The sequence below is a fragment of the Cygnus olor genome, chromosome 6 (genome assembly GCF_009769625.2).
Source record: "Cygnus olor isolate bCygOlo1 chromosome 6, bCygOlo1.pri.v2, whole genome shotgun sequence".
Lineage (NCBI taxonomy): Eukaryota > Metazoa > Chordata > Aves > Anseriformes > Anatidae > Cygnus > Cygnus olor.
The window spans coordinates 5,364,836-5,383,379 of NC_049174.1; the positions used below are offsets into that span (position 1 = coordinate 5,364,836).

Genomic DNA, 18,544 nt, shown 5'->3' on the forward strand with positions numbered 1-18,544 from the left:
CGTGCACCTGCGGCACCGCCCGAGCGGGAGCGGGGCTCTGCGAGCACTTCTGCTGGTGAGGGGGCGCGGCATGAGGGAACTCAAAACGCGGCTGGAGGGGACGGGGGGGACGGGAGGACAAAGATAAAGCTGGTAGCTGAAGTAGTCGAATGACAGCCACGGTCACATCTGATAGATACCAGGCTGGATGACAGATATCAGGAAAGGAGAGATGGGTCCCAAGCAACTTACAGACCCCAGAAAGGAATTGCAAAGCAGTGCTCAGTCCCATCACTGCAGCAAGTCAGGAAAGGGATAGGAATATATACTCAGAATGGGACTAACCCTTGTATTTTAAATATGAATTTACACCAATTGATATGTATTTAGCTGAGTTTACCACAGCAAGATGACTCAGCGTCTCACATCACACACACTACTTGCTCCGTGAAGCTCTGAGGTTCTTACAAGGCTGCTCCAATTATATTCTAAAGTTGAACTAACAACTAACTTGATATTAATGTTCTCACGTACCAGATACTTTGGTTATAAATTGTAGGATTCTGCTGAAAAAATACTGATTACCAAGAGATCATGTATGTAAGTATTTGCATCACTTTTATGGCTTGCAGGTAGAGTTTACTAATTTTAAATGGATGAAGCATTGTCCTCAAGAGTTTCAGTCTTGTTCTTCCTCCTCTCCCACCTCCACTTAAAAAAGAAAAAAAAAATTAGTCCTCTTGGACATTTTCCCATTAGTTTCCATTTTCCCCTGATACAGAAAACTTTGCATTACTTCATTGATTACAGCTGCGATCTTGGGAAAAATGAAAACGCAGAATAGCTAATCGGTTGCAACAACTTCAGAGACAGGAAAGAAGGAATTAATTTAGAAAAACACCTTGTACCGAAGTTAATCGGAGTTAAACCGAGTGTTCTCAAGACACTCTTAGAGAGCAGCCACTGACATACTTGGTGCTTTCCCTAGTCAGAAATTAGCTACAGAAGTACAGTTCATCTTTTATACCAAAATTGCTGTAATAACTTCTCTAGGTTACAACACCATTTCTACTTTTGCAGCATCTAAACTGTAGTATTTGCTGCATGCGTGCTGTAACTGTCAAAAAGATTTTGTAATCCTTTACTCGTTTTGATATTTATCACTTTCTGTCACCCAAACCACAAAGCTTTCCAATACAGACAGTATAAACTGTATGTTAAGAAGCAGATTCTCAAGTACTTTCTTAGACTTCCTTTTCTAGGACTTGAGAAACTCCAGTAACTTCAATATCCCACAAGATAATTGGTGGAAAGATCTTTTCTCAAGTAGTAACCGTAACAAAGCAGCTAAATACAAACCAACCTTAAAAAATGGCCACTATTCCAAAAGATACTTTAAAAAAAAAAAGGAAGAGAAATATACATATGAAATCAACCATTTCATACATAGTCAGAAACTGGCTTGTATGTTTCTATCTGAACTACATTTTTAAGATTTACTCTGAGGCTTTGTATAGGCAACATAATTTCAGTAGACAGTTGGATTTCATCTTAACTCACAGAAAACTTCATACCTAGTTTCTGGCTGTGGAATTATAGTGGCATGTGGTATCAGAACTATGTCCAGACTGTGTTTCAGAGAACAGAGTAATTTGCCAAAACTGTCTGTTTGCAGAGGAATGCCTTACCTTGTATCACTTCCCCCTCACAAAAATAAGGAAACTTCAAGGAGAGAGCCCTTCAGTGTTTTACTGAAATGTCAGCATTTTGTTGAGATAAGCCTCTTGAATAAAATTGCATAGACAATATTGTAAACATTTTCTGTACAAACTGTAAAAAAAAAATTTAGATCATTTTGTAATATATACAATATGTTTCAGCCCCCACAGAGAAGGTCCTCGCTGCATTTTATAAATGGAAAACTATTAAAAGTGAGCTAAGTAGAGAGTTCTGTCAGAAAAGCTAAAACTGTGTTTACTTTTGCTAGATGCTTCTAAGTTGGGTCTTAAGAAAAAGAAAAGAAAAAGAAAGCGAAATTGAGGAGATACTTGAGCGATTGCATCAGAAACCAACACAAAATGCAAAACAAACTCTCTTCTCACAAACACCACATGAATAGAATGACAGATGCATTCATCAGAAAGAAATTGACGAACAGGATGTTTGTCCCATTTGTCAGGAGGAGTTACTAAAGAAAATGCTTCCCATCACTTATTGCAGGTTAAGTACACAATTTGTTCTTTGTCTTGCTATGTATATCTAATTACAGAATAGGTGTTACAAGATCTGCTAATACTGCTGCCATCAATACACAAGTAAGAATACCTGACTGTTATTGTAGCCCTTTTCCAATCTTAAAAATTTAGCAATCATAGGAGTTGAACTGTGGCTAAAGAATGTGGTAGAGAATGAGGAAGAGAAAAGGAAGACTGCTTAGTATTGCTATGTGATTTTTCTTATATGTTTATAAAAGATTACAGAAATAGCTATTTGTTTTCTGTAGATACAGCTGTGGTAACAATGTACACATAAAATGCATGAAAATTTGGGCTGACCACCAAGATGAAACTGAGAAAGATTCTGTAGCGAAGTGCCCACTCTGCAGGGAAAAATTTGCACCTCTAGAGCTCATTCTAGAAGAATTTAGAAACTCTAATCAGCTTGTGACTGCAACAGAGAAAGCAAGACTGGATAGGCACCTCGGAATCCCTTGCAATAACTGCAGAGTATTTCCAATTGTGGGCAAGTGCTACAAGTATGTATTTTTAAATCCAGATTTTGACAGTGTTGTGTCTTTGAGTATCTCTCTTAGCTCACTGCTTATTCCTCTGTCTTTATTATAAAGAAGTGACTTCATCTACAGTGTAGAGAGCCCATCTCCAAACAGTGCTGTATGTATTTGGGACTGTCCTTTTCCGAATCATAAATTTACCTACTACTTTATCAATGCATTGACTGTTTGCTATTCTAACTCCTTGTTCTGTTGACGTGGTTTTGTTTTTTTTTCCTTTTAGGTGCACTGAGTGTGCTCTCACCTATGCCATGAATGTTTCACTGATTTCTGCCATTCTCCACATTTTTCTTTTTAGACAGGTATCAAACAGGTTTTCTTTGTTGTATCCTATGCTGACCTTTATAATATTAATTGATTTCATTTCCTCTTATGCAAATCATGCAGACACTGCATTAAATTAAACTTACTTTGCTACAAGCTAAGTGGCTACAGAAAGATACTGAACTAAGAAAAAAAACAAAACACCACCTTAAGCTATGAGCTTAGTTGCCCTCTGCCTGTATATGTTGCATAATGGCACCCTCATATAGGCAGCTGCAAATGCATCCTAGCTCACTCAACCACCTTTCTAGTTCCTCTAGTTAAATAACCCCTTCCAGCTGGCAAAGTAATGCAAAAAAAAGAGCCAAAGGAACCAACGTTAAATTAGAAGATTTTGGAGGGGCTTTGAGCTCTGCTTGTCCAGGGCTGAAGCACAATGAATCATCACTAGAGTTCTCCCTAATTAAATTTAACTATACCTTATTAAATCCTCAGTTTTATTACCCAGAACACCAGTTACCTTCCGTAAGAGGCATACCTGAGACAATTACAGGCTGGTGGCAGTTTGTAGCACTTATTTGGAGAAAACATGCTGACAAGATAGCTGCTCAGAGTCCAGGAATAGAACAAGAGTACAAAGCCCTCAAAAATAACTATTAGTGAAAACGTATATATGTAGTTATACAGATAGTGAATTTGGGGTATAGAAGAAGCAGCTATGTAGCATCAGAACAGTGAAAAATTAGTAATCACATTACCAGAACAACCATAATTGGATATACTCATGCCTTAAAAGTTAATTTTGCTGACACTTTGTCTTAGGATTTCCAGAAAAATCAGCTCTTCAGGTTTGCCATTCACAAAAGACAAACATTGAGAATGTCTCCAAGTTCTAGCTGAAATAAATCTTTTCTGTTCCAGCCTTTGGCAAAGGTCTGAGTAAGAGGTTTCACTTAAGACAGCTAATTTTATTTGCCACACCAAAAATAGTTAGGGAACATATTTGTTATACAACTTGTTCTCTGCCGTTCTTTGCATTGCTTATAAGTGTTTATATCTTGAGTTCAATTTATCTCAATCCTTTTGCATGTTACAGAAGAGAAATAAGAAATGGAGAGCTCTTGAACAGCTTTCAGAATTATAAGCCCAAGGAGCAATATCTAAAAGCTTTAACCCAGCAAATAATTCTAAAGAAAAGCTATTTTATCTTTAGAAGTATGAACTTGTCCTTTTCTCTAGTATCTAGTACGACAACCATGAAACATTCAATAACATTTTCTTTAACAGTATCTGAAGCAACTGTAAATACTATACAATAAAATATACAATATAATATACAATTATATACAATATACAATAAAATATATAATTTTAGCAATAAATATATTTTAGTGAGAACATATTCTTCTAATACTTCTAATGAAGCAACAAGTTGCCTTAGCATAGTTAAAATTATATATATCTGGCAAATGAAGTGATTCTCCTCATGTAACTTAGAAAAATCACAGCACAATACTAAAAAAAATTACATTTTCAAAGTGAAAATATCCCTTGCTTAATAGTATTTTTAAAAGTGCCATCAATTTTTCACTCAACAAATTGGGATAACAAATACAATGAACAAACTTCAACTGACAGCTTTATCATACAGAAACAAAACAGATGATACAGAGAAAGAAAAGCTTTTGATCATCTGTTACCTCGACGTACAAGGATTCTTATCAGAAAAACAGCAGAAACTGATGTAGGTAATGCATGCATAGAAGATTAACATTTTAAAAATTTGATAATTCTAGGATCATCTCAGAAATGAACCAGTACTACCCAAATAAATCATTTCTGATATTCTGATATTTCTGTACCCCTGTATTATAAACAACTGTTCCAGGTAGTAGTAGTTCTATACCATATAACAAGTGTCACATCTTATAAGATGATCATGTTCTTATCCTTATCTTATGCTTTTATCAAAAATATAAAAGTAAAAGCTACTTAAAAGGATTACCTATTGAGATACTTATTCAGACATTATTTACTTCTAATTCAAAACTAGAACCACCAATTACTACTAAAGCAGACTACAGGATTAAGTTTAGAGTCTGATACCACAATTTCAAGCCAAAGGTAGTTTTGCATGAGAATATTTGGGTTATGAATTCTGAGCTTGGATTTCAAAAGCTCATAACTCATAGCTTTTGTTTGGGAAAATTGATGTAGAAATTATTGCATGAAATCCAATGGCTTACATTATGCAACTGCTCAGGCTAAGTGAACATACTAGTTGGTGTCCTGAGAGATCCAAGTGTCTGTTCATGACTGTCATACTGAGATCAACATCACTGGAATGATTTGCACAGCAGCTCTGGTTTAGCAGACTGGTTAGACTATCTAATTATTAGAGGTATTATTACAGAGAAGCCTTTGTCAAAGCCAATTTATCGTTCCGAAGTATTCATCTTTAGTTACTATTTTTCTTAATTCACTGTGTTGTTTTTTTGTTTGTTTGTTTGTTTTGTTTTAGGACTACTTGTACCCCAAAGAACATTGTGAAGTCTTTACCTTTTATTTTAGTTAGCAAACATAGTAATTTACTTGCCCCAGGTATTCAATGTAGACTCTGTTTGAACAGCTTTAATCTTGGTCAGTATGTAAGACTCCTACCATGTAATCACAAGGTAAGAGGTTAAAACAAGTGCCTTAAATATTAAAGACCAAAATCTTCACATAACCGTTAACTTGTAGCACATCAGACTGTGCAGTTGACACTGATGTCATCCATAGCTACGTAATTTGGAAGTATATAGGATACAGCCAGCCTTTTAATTTCACCTTTGTTAGTTTGTACCAGCAGCCTTAAGCAAGCCCACAGAAGATAGCCCTTTTCAGATTTACCTCATTCTAGTTTACCTGATCAGAAGTATTTTCTTTCATTGATAACCTGACAGGAGTAATATAAATCCAAACTTGCAGTCCCAGTAATTACTACTGCCCTTTAGCCCAGACTTGACATGGAACACAGTCAAAAGGGGAATTAAGCTCAAAGAGAAAGCTACTAAGGGTCAGTGCTGATTCCCCATTTTAATGAGCATGTGTAATCTTATTCTCTGACAGTAACTTCATTGTTGGAGCACCTTAGGAAGTGTGATCTAAATACCCACTTTATAGTAGCCTGTAATTTTTAATTGGCTTCCTTTAGCCTGATAGCACCCCAAACTTAGAATGCATTCATTCTATACATCAGCAGCATAGCACTCAGTGAAGTTCCTCTTGGTTTGCATTCAGAACACTTGAAGAAGAGTCTTCTTAGAATCACTGCTACATTGATTAGCCCATATTTAGTTAAGAAATATTATGCAAGAGGTGACCTTTGTCTTTTAAGTTTCACAGGGAATGTATTGACAGTTGGCTACTATACCGAAAAAACAAGTCCTATTGATGAATATGTTGTATACAATCCTCTGACTTGGAAGGATACACCAGCCAAACAGGAAAACTTCCCAACAGGTTCTCATACAAGTGTTAGAGAACTTGTAAAACAAAGGAAACCGGAAATGTGTCTCTCTGGAAGTCAATTTTATCTCAAGCAAGTATCATCTGAATATACGTCAGCAAGTTCTCAAAGTAGCTTCAAAAAACTTCCTAATAACAGCGTGCCAGAGATTCAAAAGGATTTAAGAAGTTTTAGCGACCTCCATCTAGGTGATTCTGATCATAACAGCAGCAGAACTCTATGCAATTTTTCTAGGCACGGTAAGGATATTTCTCTAAGCTCTTGTGAGGCAGCATTTTCTGCAAAGTCCAGCACCATTAGGAAGGCTGACATTCATAATGCTTTCATAATCCCACATCGGTTTGAGTGCAGCAAAACAAGCAAAGCATTTCCTATTAGAAAAGATGACTGTGATAATTCCACAAATGAAAGATACCCCAGGGAGCTGAATTTGGAAATCAATTTGTGTGCAACAAGCCATTCTTCAGAAAAAGGCAGTAAAGATATGGGAAACACCAGCCACCAACAGAGGCTCCTAACAAGGCGACTGCCTAAAGATAATCATCTTAACTTTAAACAAACAAAAACAGATTTATTATTGGAAGGAATTCCACTGCATGCCAGCTCACGATTTTCTTGTTTTAAATAACACAGCTATATTTTTACTTCTATAATCCATACACAGGATTTGTTAGAGACCAAGATACGAGTTAATAAGTGAATAATCCCATGGCATGAACTGTAGATACTACAAAAACTAACTCACTGCTGTTCAGTACTGCAAGAAACTCACCTCAAACACAGGAACTCATCTGGCTGGTGTAGACATGTTTCAGAAAATAGCTACATACTTGTACAATTGTCACCGTTTCTTATTGGCAAGTTTTTAAACTTCAATAAGTAAATTACTCAAAAGAAATGTAAAATGCAGAGAGCTTTTATATTCTTAAAGACCAATTAGATCAAACTTCTTATTTAGAGGTGTAATAAATGAAGCCAGACTGATTTTAACATTATTGCTGAAAGAGTCATATCAAATCTGCTGTTTTCAGTGTGCAATAATAAAAGCACGATAGACAAGAACCTATTTATAGTGTCAGGTACATTCTGTAAGATCTGCTATCGCTTACTGGTAATTAATTCCTCAAAAGAGGAGCTAAGCCTTGAAATAGCATACATGAACCACAGCTATTTTCAACTGTGTATAGATGGCCAAGCCAAAGAACTACCAAGTGTAACAATTATTTCCCAAATGGCAAAATAATAAATTTTAATTTTAGTAATTTCAGTTTTCTTTAAGGTCTAGGTTCCCAATAAGCATAATGAAAATTTACATATATTGCAGGTATTCAGGTTTAAATATAAACGCGTATGGAATAAGAAATACTAAGTTTAAGTTAATTACAGCTAACTTTTTTTTGGAAGCTTGTCCAGATTTGAGATTTGACTTTTTCTAATTATATTTCCTTGTTCTTAATAGAAATCAAAACCAATAGCAACTTATTTAGAACAAACTTCAGTATCATCTACTCACACAGACTTTAATTGATATTTAAATGAGTAGTCTGTACAGTTTGAGTTCTGTGTGTTTTTGGCTTTTTTTTAATGATGATACAGAACAAGTTGAACCTCCTGTCCATTTTTTATATAATTTGCACTTACAGATTATCTGATGACCCGGATATTTCGTTTACACACTGAAATGAAATATGTCAGAAAATACAGTGTTCTTTTATTGAATTGAAAATAAAATTCATGAGATTTCTTTAGTTTCCTGTAAAGAGAAAGCAAACTCCACCCATTTTGAAATACCTAGCGAATTTTCCATGAATTTAAAGAAAGCAAAAGAACTTTTCAGGAAGGTTCAAACTAAATTATTCTGTGAGAATAAGAATGCCAGGAGTTTCCTAGAAGACTGTGGCTTCTCAGAGCATTAGAGAAATGATCACAGAACACATGTAAGTGTCCCTTGTGGCAGGAAAACCTTTGCAAAGTGCTTGCCTGCAGTCTTGTAGGGTTTCTGAACAATGATGAAACTATTGAAATATGGCTTTCGTGAAGTTTAGAAAAGAGAAAGGCTTGAGAAATACTAGCATTAGATAAAATTAAAAACAGGACATTATACCCTGGAGTTCCATTTAAGCTCTTCTATATCACGGAATCGTACTGTTCTTCTACCTGGATTCTACTCAGATAATCTACTTTGAGATTATTTGTAGTTGGAATTGATGTCTGTCTTCTGCATTGTGCAGACATGCAGAAATCTTTTATTTTTTCCTCAGAGCCACAGAAAATGTCTAAATGGAAGAGTGGAGAAGAAAGATTTTGAGCAAGAGCAAAACCTGAAATAATATTCTTGTTCTCTGGGTACCCCTTTCCAATTAAGCAAAATCAATTTACACTGTAATCTTACTTGCACTAACCAAGGAACAGTAATCAGATTTAACATGGATATAGAAGCCTTTCTTAACTAGAAATGGGACAGAGAATATGACTGAATTAGAATTGGTAAATTTTTAAGGACAATAACAGTCTTTTATCATTAGAATTATGGCGATAAGAAATGCAGTCTTTTAGTGTTATTTAGAAAAGAAGTGTTACACGAGACAAATACATTCCTAGACAATGTATTATTTCAAAGACATTCAAATAAAAGTTAAGGGACTGATGACTTTTTAAAACTATTTTATTATATTGCATAAACTATGACATTTTACAAATCTTAGTTACGTTTTTAGCAACAGACAGACTGATACTGTAAGAGATGAAAATACACCTCTGACAAAATATAAAAATGTAGAAATACTTAAAACCTGGATGCTGAATATCAATAATGTTTTAAATGAACTGTACCTGCTATCGAGTGTTTCTGAAAAAGACTGCCACAGTAATGAAGTGTCTGATGATTGTAAGGCTCCAACATGCAAGGCGGTGACCACAGCCAGTGTCATCAGCTCACCTACGTTTCAGCACCTCAGTAATGGTCTATGATCTCCATGCTCTGGTGTGCACGAAAAAGTGTCTTTTTACACAGTAGCAAGATGATGTAAAAACAGTACTGTTCTAACATGGACTGAAGTGCAATGAGTGCCTCAAAGGAACTGAATCAGTTAAATTGAAGAAAAAAGTACCACTGCACTTTTGGGGAGGTGCAAATATAGAAATGTTTGATAATCTTAAACTGACTGAAAAAAAAAGTTACATTTGGTAAAATCATTTTTAAGCTGAGTGCTAATGCTAAAAATTATAAATACAGCTTTCACCCACCAGTCTTAAAATAATGTGAAGACATTTTTTTTTCTTTTAAATAAATATAACACACAAAGACTGCTTTTAAATGAAAACAAAGCTCAAATTAAAAATCTCTTAACCCACCTTTCATATGAATTCTTTATCAGAAATGTACCTGCCCACAATTAGAAGTGTGGCACAATTTAGTAAGAATTCTATAAAAGAAGGCTCATTTTTAACTCTGTATGCCTACCGTTGTGTTTTGCATATGTATAATTCCACCAAATTTTAAACAAAGAGAAGCTTGGGTTATGTACACAATGCAAGTTACGCCCCAAAATGAGATACAAATTGGTTCTAGAAAACAAAAATTAAATACATAAGTCGGTATAGTTTCTGCTTCTACTGGCAACAATGGTTAGCAGCTGAAAAAGGATTTTTATTATAATAATAATTTGTACATATAAACATATATTAATTTCATTTTTCGAGTTAAAATTCCAGTCTCATACCTGTAAATCCAGTAACTTCAAGACGCTTACTCTTAACTTACGAAGTTGAATTGGATCCCATATGTGGATTTTTAAAAGATACTACTATTCAGATTGCTAAAGATATACTTTAATTTCTTTTCAAACATAAAATACAAAAGAGACAAGGTGTACAATCATCATCATCATGCAGGAGTCAGTATTCCAACATAAAAACACTATATCTGCCTTTGAAAATACTATAAAAGCTACAGAATTGCAAGTATGAATTAGTTGGTTTTCATGGTTGTTTTTTTTTTGGCTAACAGAAAAAAAATTACCTGTGCTTTTCCGATAGTCAGGTGTTCCACTGATAAAATAAGTCTGATGAAAGACAAAGGCACTTCAGCAGCCTAACTTCCTTTCAGATTTTCCTAATATGCAATGTTTCATATGCAGTAATAGGCAACGGATGTAGTTTACTGCATTTTAATTTGTACACTGTTATGAGTAATACTGTTAATCTGTTTTGCATTTTAACTAATGACAAGAGTTTCAAATGCTGTCCAATCATTTCATCCTCTTTGGTACAAATTACTGCTCAAAAACAAAGCATACCACTAAACATTTTCATTCCTGCATACTAGATTATCTTTTGTGCATCATCTCTAGCTCCGTATTGGTAAATAATGTCCCTAATCATCAAATCAGTTGTGCTTTCAGGTTTTTAAGGTATCAAACTTACAATTTTCTGACAGTACTATGAAGATTTTTCCTGTTAAACTAATGGAATTTTTAAGCTCCCCTCCCCCCATTTTTTTTAATACCTGACATTTGATAACAATATGAAAATTACTATCAATTAGCTTATTCTAGGGAACATATCCAGTCTAACGCACATATACATTATTTCATCTGATCACTTCCATTATTATACATCAAAGTACTGATCTGTGCCACATGAATTAATCTGCAGAAGCAGGCCTTCGCTAACTCCATTAACCACCTCACTGAAAACAGGTGACACCTGGAACTGGTACACCCATCTGCAAGAAGAATCTCAACATCATGATAATGTTTTGTCTTTTCCACCTATGTGTGTATCATGTACAGTATCCGGAATTAAAATTTTTAGAACACAGTGTAGTCAAACTTTTTTTTTTTTTTTTTAAGAAAAAAGGATGAGAAAAAAAGAATTCCAGTCACTAAGAGGTAATACAGGTTTCTAGTGCATAAATTCCAACATACAACTGGAACATGAAGACACAGACAATATATTCTGTAAATACTGAATATAAATATGAAGAATTCTAAGTATTTTAGAGTATACAGCTTTTAAAATCCAAGATTTAATGCTCATGATAGGGCCAAGGAAGAACTCCCTGTCATTGTGTGCTTAGGGGCATTAGCAATTTTCACACATTTACCTTCCCATGTACAGCTATGGGAATAATATCTCTCTACAGACTAGCTTCCCATATTCTGACACAGAAAACAAGTTATATATTTATTTTGCATATAAAACTAGACTTTGGAAAAGTCTTCTAAAGTGTCACCAGCAGCATAAAACATTATGTGATAAATGCTAGCAAGTTACACACATAAAAGTCGGTACATGGGATCTACAAAGCAAGGGAAGATAGCTGGTCCTTGCCTGGCATGGATAGAAGCAACAGCTAAAAACAGCCTTGGAAATGGTATTATCAGAACTGCAACGTGCACTCCCGAGAAAAATTTGAATACTCTACTAAAATAAATGCTCATTCTCTCGTTAGCAAGAGAAGGGCAACAGTCTAGTAGAGATGGCAATCCACAATGAAGATGTTAATAGAAGGTGTCCTACATGGGGGTGCTATGGCTACTCTACAGCCTCTAAGGACATGTATTTACATACAGCTAAATCATCTCTATTGAAGATGAGAATATATAGATTGTTATTTCAGAAAGAAATTTGTCTTGCTTCCTGCTACCAAAAAGTCTAGCAGCAAGAAACTCTTTCAAGAACATGTTCACCTCTGACTTGCTTTGCTGCCTACAAGCTGAAGTGCATCGCTTACGTATGGTCTCTGAAGAGGCCATTCTGTATGTCCATTACCTGTATGTCCAAGGTAAAATTGTGAATAGATCTAGACAACCAAAAAGCTCATTTAGACTTGATGGTTTAAAAACAAACTCCACTTTTCGCTCATGACCCACTGGCATAGCAGACAAGAACCTGCACCAAATCAGTACAACTTTTGGTACCATTCTTTTAAAATCTCGTACTCATACATACTCGTGTTGATCTTTTCAACATTTCTAATCCTTTTTCTTTGGTGCCCAGATACCTACTCTGATGCAGAACAGGAACGCTGGAGTGCAAAATTTAATTCCTCTGAACTCACATGAATAAAGCCATGTACTGTAGTCTTTATCTTTTGATGTTTTAAGTAAGTTTAAGGGATTAGGCGGTCTTGACATCTTACAATGAAAAAATGCATTAAAAACAACAAAAAATCTGCTATATATTTAATTTACTGGATCTGAACAAAATTAACAGACATCTCACTTGAATTTCAATAACTTGAAATCATCGTCAGGGACCTTCTGTTAATTTCAACAGAATATACGATGCTATCTCTTTGAAAAGGAACTCATCAGCACTGATGCAGCTCTAAGGAAGGTATTACTAAACCTCGAAAGCCAAAGCTTTCAAATCAAGTGTGCATCTATATGAAAATATAGATCTGAAGATATATAATGGATAACTAAAAGTATGTAAACAAAGGAAAGGATGAGAATATCACCACTTTGGGCTAGGAAGTTAGGCATACACCAAATCCAGTGAAACTGAATACAGGAAAATGTGTATTGTAAAAAATCATTTGGTACAGGAAAGGTGAATTACAGTTACCTAGTGAAAGTACCAAAGGCATGCTAATATGGCAAGCAATCTTAACATCTAAAGTAGATGAATGGCATAATTAAACCTAAGTCTTCTGGCCAAACAAAATCACAGACACCAGAAAAAGTTGGACTAATGTACTGCTATTAACATTCTAGTTACCCTATGTATTCTTCTACAAACAACACCATACAACCAACAATCCCAAAAGAACAGACATAGCTCACAACACAGTTTCCTGAGTCAATGCTCCCAGAAGCCCAGCCACACAGGACAGTTCCTGACTCTGAGCATCATGCTGCCACATCCTGACTGCAAGGTTGGGATGGATCTTCATATGCACCACCACCTTTCACTCCCTATTTTTCCTGTAGAAAGAAATCCTGAAGCACAGGCACAGAAAAAAATCGGGTTGTACTTCAAGAACAGTAGATAACTGGCAGGGGAATCAGTACTACAAGACAGACAACTCAGTGCACCTTACCTCACAATTTACATACAGGCATAGTATGCTTGGGTCTCAGTATTGAACCTAAATGACTACAAACTAAGGGAAATATTGTTATAAAGCTTTTTTAGGATGATTTGTTATCAAACTGCCAAAGCCAAAATGCTGAAACTTATTTCATCAGGGAAGCATTTTGAAAGCCATGGAAAGACATCCTATACACCATACAAAGCACATTGAGGTGTTGTGTATGCTTTTCTGTTAGCCAAAGCTGAAACTATCACTTTGACAAAGATGAACATAAAAATAAAGAATATTCCAATGGCCTTTTCCTTCCTCTATACATATCATAGTTACATTTCATGCATTCATGACTTTTGGTACGTTTAACTCTAAGATGAGTCATAAGTAGTATTTATACTGCATTACAGACCAAATTTTAAAGTCTGCTTCTCATGCTCATAAAAACCCCAACTTTTGAAAGCCTGCTTAGCCCCTCTACGATGCACAACCTGGGACAAAAGTAGCTCAGACTAGCAGAATGTAGGCACATAAGCCTACAATTATCATCATCTTTCTTTCTTTTTTAATCATAAAATAAAAAGCAACAGCTTTCCCATTAAAAGGAACTATTACAAAGGCATAACTTGTCTAAACTTACTTCCTTTTTCATTATGGGCCAAACTCTTAACATACATCTGCAGGAATTCAAGACAGTTCTGGAGCAAAACTGGTTCAACAGTAGGAAAGAAGAGATTTTAACTGATAAATGAAGCCAAAACAAGCCACTAGGATCAGCAGCTTCAAATGCTAACAGAACCAGTCCTTTTCTGCTGAGGTGGACGCTTCCTAGCAGATGCCAATCTTCAACATCCACAGCTTGTATCAAGAAGGACTAAAACAGATGGGCAACATCTTAAGACAGCAGAGACCATGAACTGAAGTGGCCACACAGTTTGTACATGTCCCCCTGCTGGCACTGCTGTTTGGAATGGTAACCTTTTGCACATGGATGGACACAGAGAAAGGGCAGCGATGCTATAGAGCTCTGGTGATAAATCCAACAGAGCTCTTGTGCTGGTGTCACGGGACTACATGATGAAGCGTTGTACATCATACAAAGTAGCAACAGATACCTAGAAAAGTTCACATATAAAATACTGTACAGATGGTCGCATTTATTAGGAACAAGGCTGAGGAATGGCTTTAACCACTCTGCCAATGCATTAGCAACAAGTAAAAAACAAAAGATGTGCCTACATTTCTCGCTGTGCATTCTGAGAGGTGCGTCCAAGAATGACAGGCTAATTAAAATGTGGGCCTTCCCTATACTGCCATCAAAATTAGGAACTGGAGAGTTTTAATTTGTCTTTTCCTGTAATCAATTCATATTGAATATCAATTGCCCAGTTGAAGTAACTCAAACTGTACATTAAAAAAAAAAAAAACTTTTCTTGATACTAGAAAACAACATTTCCCTTGTAAACCCAACACTGCAGAATTACGCAAGCAGCCAGGAGGTCAACAACCAGCAGGGAGAGCAACAGCACAAAGCACATTGTGTTCTAATTTATAGGAATAAGTGGCCTCTCTTCTCTTTTCTTCCAAATATTTGTTTTGCTATCTCTTTTGGTGATAGGTGGTCTATCCCTTTTTTTAGGTGAAGGGATACTGGATTCCTGACTTCCTGACACAGTTTTTCTTCTTAGACCTTCTTCATCGTGCTGTTCCATGACTGGCCCATTCCCACCATCCAAAATGTGCCTCACAGCCTGGTCCTCTGGAGTGCACACAGTGGTCCCACTTTCACTGCTACTCAGATCCAGATCTTCCAAGTAAAGGATCTTTGAGTGTGGCATATTTTTTATGAAAGTTTTTTCTCTCTCCAGTTTCCTACTAGGATGATGCTCGTTCATGTCCACACCAGAGTCCAGACTGGTATCATTACTCTCTGTTTTTCTGCCCTTTTTCAGATCTATAAAGGAATGCCTCACTTGAGCTATTGGCTTTCCATCCAGGGACACAAACCACGCTCGAGGGTGCGGAGATGGCTTTCCTTTAGAGAGCTCCAGTAATGTTTGTTCTGAGATGCCTTGAAGTTCAGATGAAAACGGAGTCATTACAACTGCTTCATTCAACGTCCCAGGAACAGAGACGGATTCCAGTAAACTATTAGTGTACCGGCCCCAGCTTGACGTTTGAGAAGGTAAGCCCTGTTCACCATCTAATGTGCTTTTTTCATCTCTGCAGACAGAAGGTTGTGGATGAGAGTGCACCGGCATTTTCGGTAATGTTTGCATGTAACCGTCTCGATTCATGGGTTCCATCATGGGGTTATATACTAACTGCCCTTTCCTTGGCAAAGTTGCTGATTTAGCAGCATGCAATTGTTCTGGGGAATGGAAGAGGTCAGCAGTTTGAAGAATAGCAATAGGTTGATTGTAAATATGCATTAGATGTTCTGGGATATGGGAAAGCCCATATATCTCCTCTTGAAGCGTAAGATACCTGTTTTGGTCTTGAATGTCCCTAGGAGCCTGGGAAATAGCACTGTTGCTATGCTTTGGCTGCTGTAAGTGTCTGATTCCAGCATTAGGCTCCAATGAATGTTCTGAATTTATTGACTGACCAGTTTGACAGGCTGACTGATAAGAAGCATCCTCGTTGTAGATTTTAAAGTTGTCTCTTGATTTTCCATCTTCTGTGTCTATGGATATCCTTCTTTGAGGACTGTATGAAGAGATCTTCGGTGGATATAACTGAGACTTATCCTCTAACTTTAAAGATCCCTTGGCTGTATTGATGTGATTTATGTGAGTTGTTGACGTTGTCTGGTCTTTTTTCACAACATCCAGCTTCGTATTTTTTTCCTTCTTTTGTGTCCGACCACATTTGTCCCTAAGCAAAAGAAACGCAAAGTGACTGCAGAGCATGCTAGGAAATACTAACTGTTCACTACCATAGTTGAACATTAGATGTTGGTTAAGAAGTTACTAGTCACAAACTTAAAATGAAGTTCTGTAATCACCAAAAAAAAAAAAAGGCTATATATGTTGGACCTTAGTGTATAGAGCAAACAAATTGAAAAAACATTCATAACTTCTTTTAAATTATGTTAAAAAAACCAGTCGCAATATCAAGAAACTGTTTATCATCCTTAAATTACACTCATGCTGAACTTATTAAAGCCTCTCTTTTTGCTTACCTGCAGTAACAAAGAAGAACAGCAAAAAATCCAATGATAATGATAACAGTACCTCCCAATATGGCCGTAAGGAACACAGTGTGATAAGCTGTTATGTCCTTGGAAACTGCACTAATTATGGATTCTAGATTTTCAGATAGAAAACCAGACAAGAATTAGTCGTCAAAACCAGGTAATTCTGCTTGATATGCAGAGCTGAAACTAACAGGTCACGTTCTACTTCTCCAGTCATTTTGTGTTCCTATAGCACTACGTTCATCTCTCCTCTTCACCTTGCTATTCCAGCAGACTAGAAAATACACAAACAGTAGTTACAATATAATGGATCTTCTAAGATTCGTTTCAAATACTATAGACTTACCATGACATGTACTCAATGCCAGCCAAATGACATTTGTATCCACACTGACTTAGAAACATCATCTACATTTTCCATTTAGTACTTTTGTTAGAAAGTGTTTTTTAGTGTTTTTTAATCTTGACATCACATTTCTCCTGTAAGAAGCTCTTAGTATGAATATGCAAGATCTAAATGTGCAACAAGCTCACATAAAACAGGTTCCACTGGGACTTTTTACCTATGCCCAACTTTCTTGCATTTCTTTGTCATATATGATCCTCAACAGTAAGGGACATAAGCCCACTGATTTTTAAGTTGCCATAGTCACAGTTCCCTTGAAGGGTTCTTCCAAGAGACAGCAATACTATAAACACCTACCCCCTAATGCTGCTGTGGGAAAGTCCAGGCTGCATTGAAAGTTCTAAGAAACACTTACATGCATGAAGGCACGCTATCAGAATTCAAACAAGCAAAAGTTATCCAACTGTTGAAATGTTATGTAATTTTCCCTTGCTACTGTTATACAAAACAATCTGACATCCTGATGATACGTTGGTACTTGGGTTATTCAGTACTTTCTTTTACAGTTGTTGCAATACCTCTTGTTCCAGGCAGTGGAGCTGCTATCCAGTACCCTAATTGTTGAGCAGTGTATGTCCATACTAATTGTCCATTTGCTTCCTTTACCATTCCTAGACCACGGCTTACCCAAGCACCTGAAAAAGACAAAATATTGCACATGCCATGCAGCATTCCTCTGTATCTAAAATCATCAGCAATCTAACTATGATCAAAAATAGAAGTTTACAGGAAAAATTAAACTTCTGTCCTATGTACCATGTGTTTGACAGCTTTAGCTAAACATGCAAACTTTCTCTTGATATTTTCAATGAAAATATCCCTGTGTGAACACTGAGTTTGAAACAACGTAGCAAAATCAATTACTTCAATTAATTTAATAACACATTTTTTAAATTAATAGATGCCTTGCATAGATATGCCTGTAAACAATTTTGGAAAAAAAATAAAATCCTATTATATGAGCTTAAGCATGTATTAAGGCCAAGGCCCCAAATGAACAGGCAGGTAATTTAAACATATGAATAGAAGTTTAACATTAGCTCATACCACTTAGTGGGAAAGCAACATAATCTAATAAGCTACAATGGGATAAACAATGCTTGTCATGAATGTTCCCTTTCCTCCTTCCTCCCACAAGACAAGAACAGTTCAATTAGACCAAGGAAGGTCTATTGTTAGGCCATAGATTCCACACCATCTGGGAGGCAATGCAAAACACAGGTCTTATGGTATGCCAGCTTCTATAGTTAATAAAGCATGCAGTAGAAGAGACAGAATTAAACCGTGTATTATTTGAATACATTAATTATGCACCACCTGACATGGAAGCACTGATTCTTTATGACAAATTACCCAAGGAC

The 18,544-nt window shown here is 36.1% G+C and overlaps 2 protein-coding genes across 2 annotated transcripts in view; one reads left to right on the forward strand and one right to left on the reverse strand.

Moving 5' to 3' along the window:
* The first annotated feature begins 558 nt into the window (after positions 1–558).
* On the forward strand, positions 559–8,119 carry ZSWIM2 (zinc finger SWIM-type containing 2). Its single transcript, XM_040561784.1, is given in 5 exon segments — positions 559–2,199; positions 2,483–2,734; positions 5,556–5,709; positions 6,414–6,460; positions 6,462–8,119. Coding segments are annotated over 5 exon segments (1,188 nt in total). The 5' UTR covers positions 559–2,176; the 3' UTR covers positions 7,174–8,119.
* A 1,076-nt stretch (positions 8,120–9,195) lies between these two features.
* FAM171B (family with sequence similarity 171 member B) overlaps positions 9,196–18,544 on the reverse strand; it is a 38,452-nt gene continuing 29,103 nt past the window's right edge. Inside the window, exons 6-8 of the mRNA XM_040561783.1 lie at positions 17,702–17,818; positions 16,763–16,886; positions 9,196–16,455 (exon numbers count right to left, since the gene is read on the reverse strand). Of these exons, the coding sequence (XP_040417717.1) occupies positions 15,123–16,455; positions 16,763–16,886; positions 17,702–17,818 (1,574 nt within the window). The 3' untranslated portion in view covers positions 9,196–15,122. The remainder of the gene's footprint in view (positions 16,456–16,762; positions 16,887–17,701; positions 17,819–18,544) is intronic.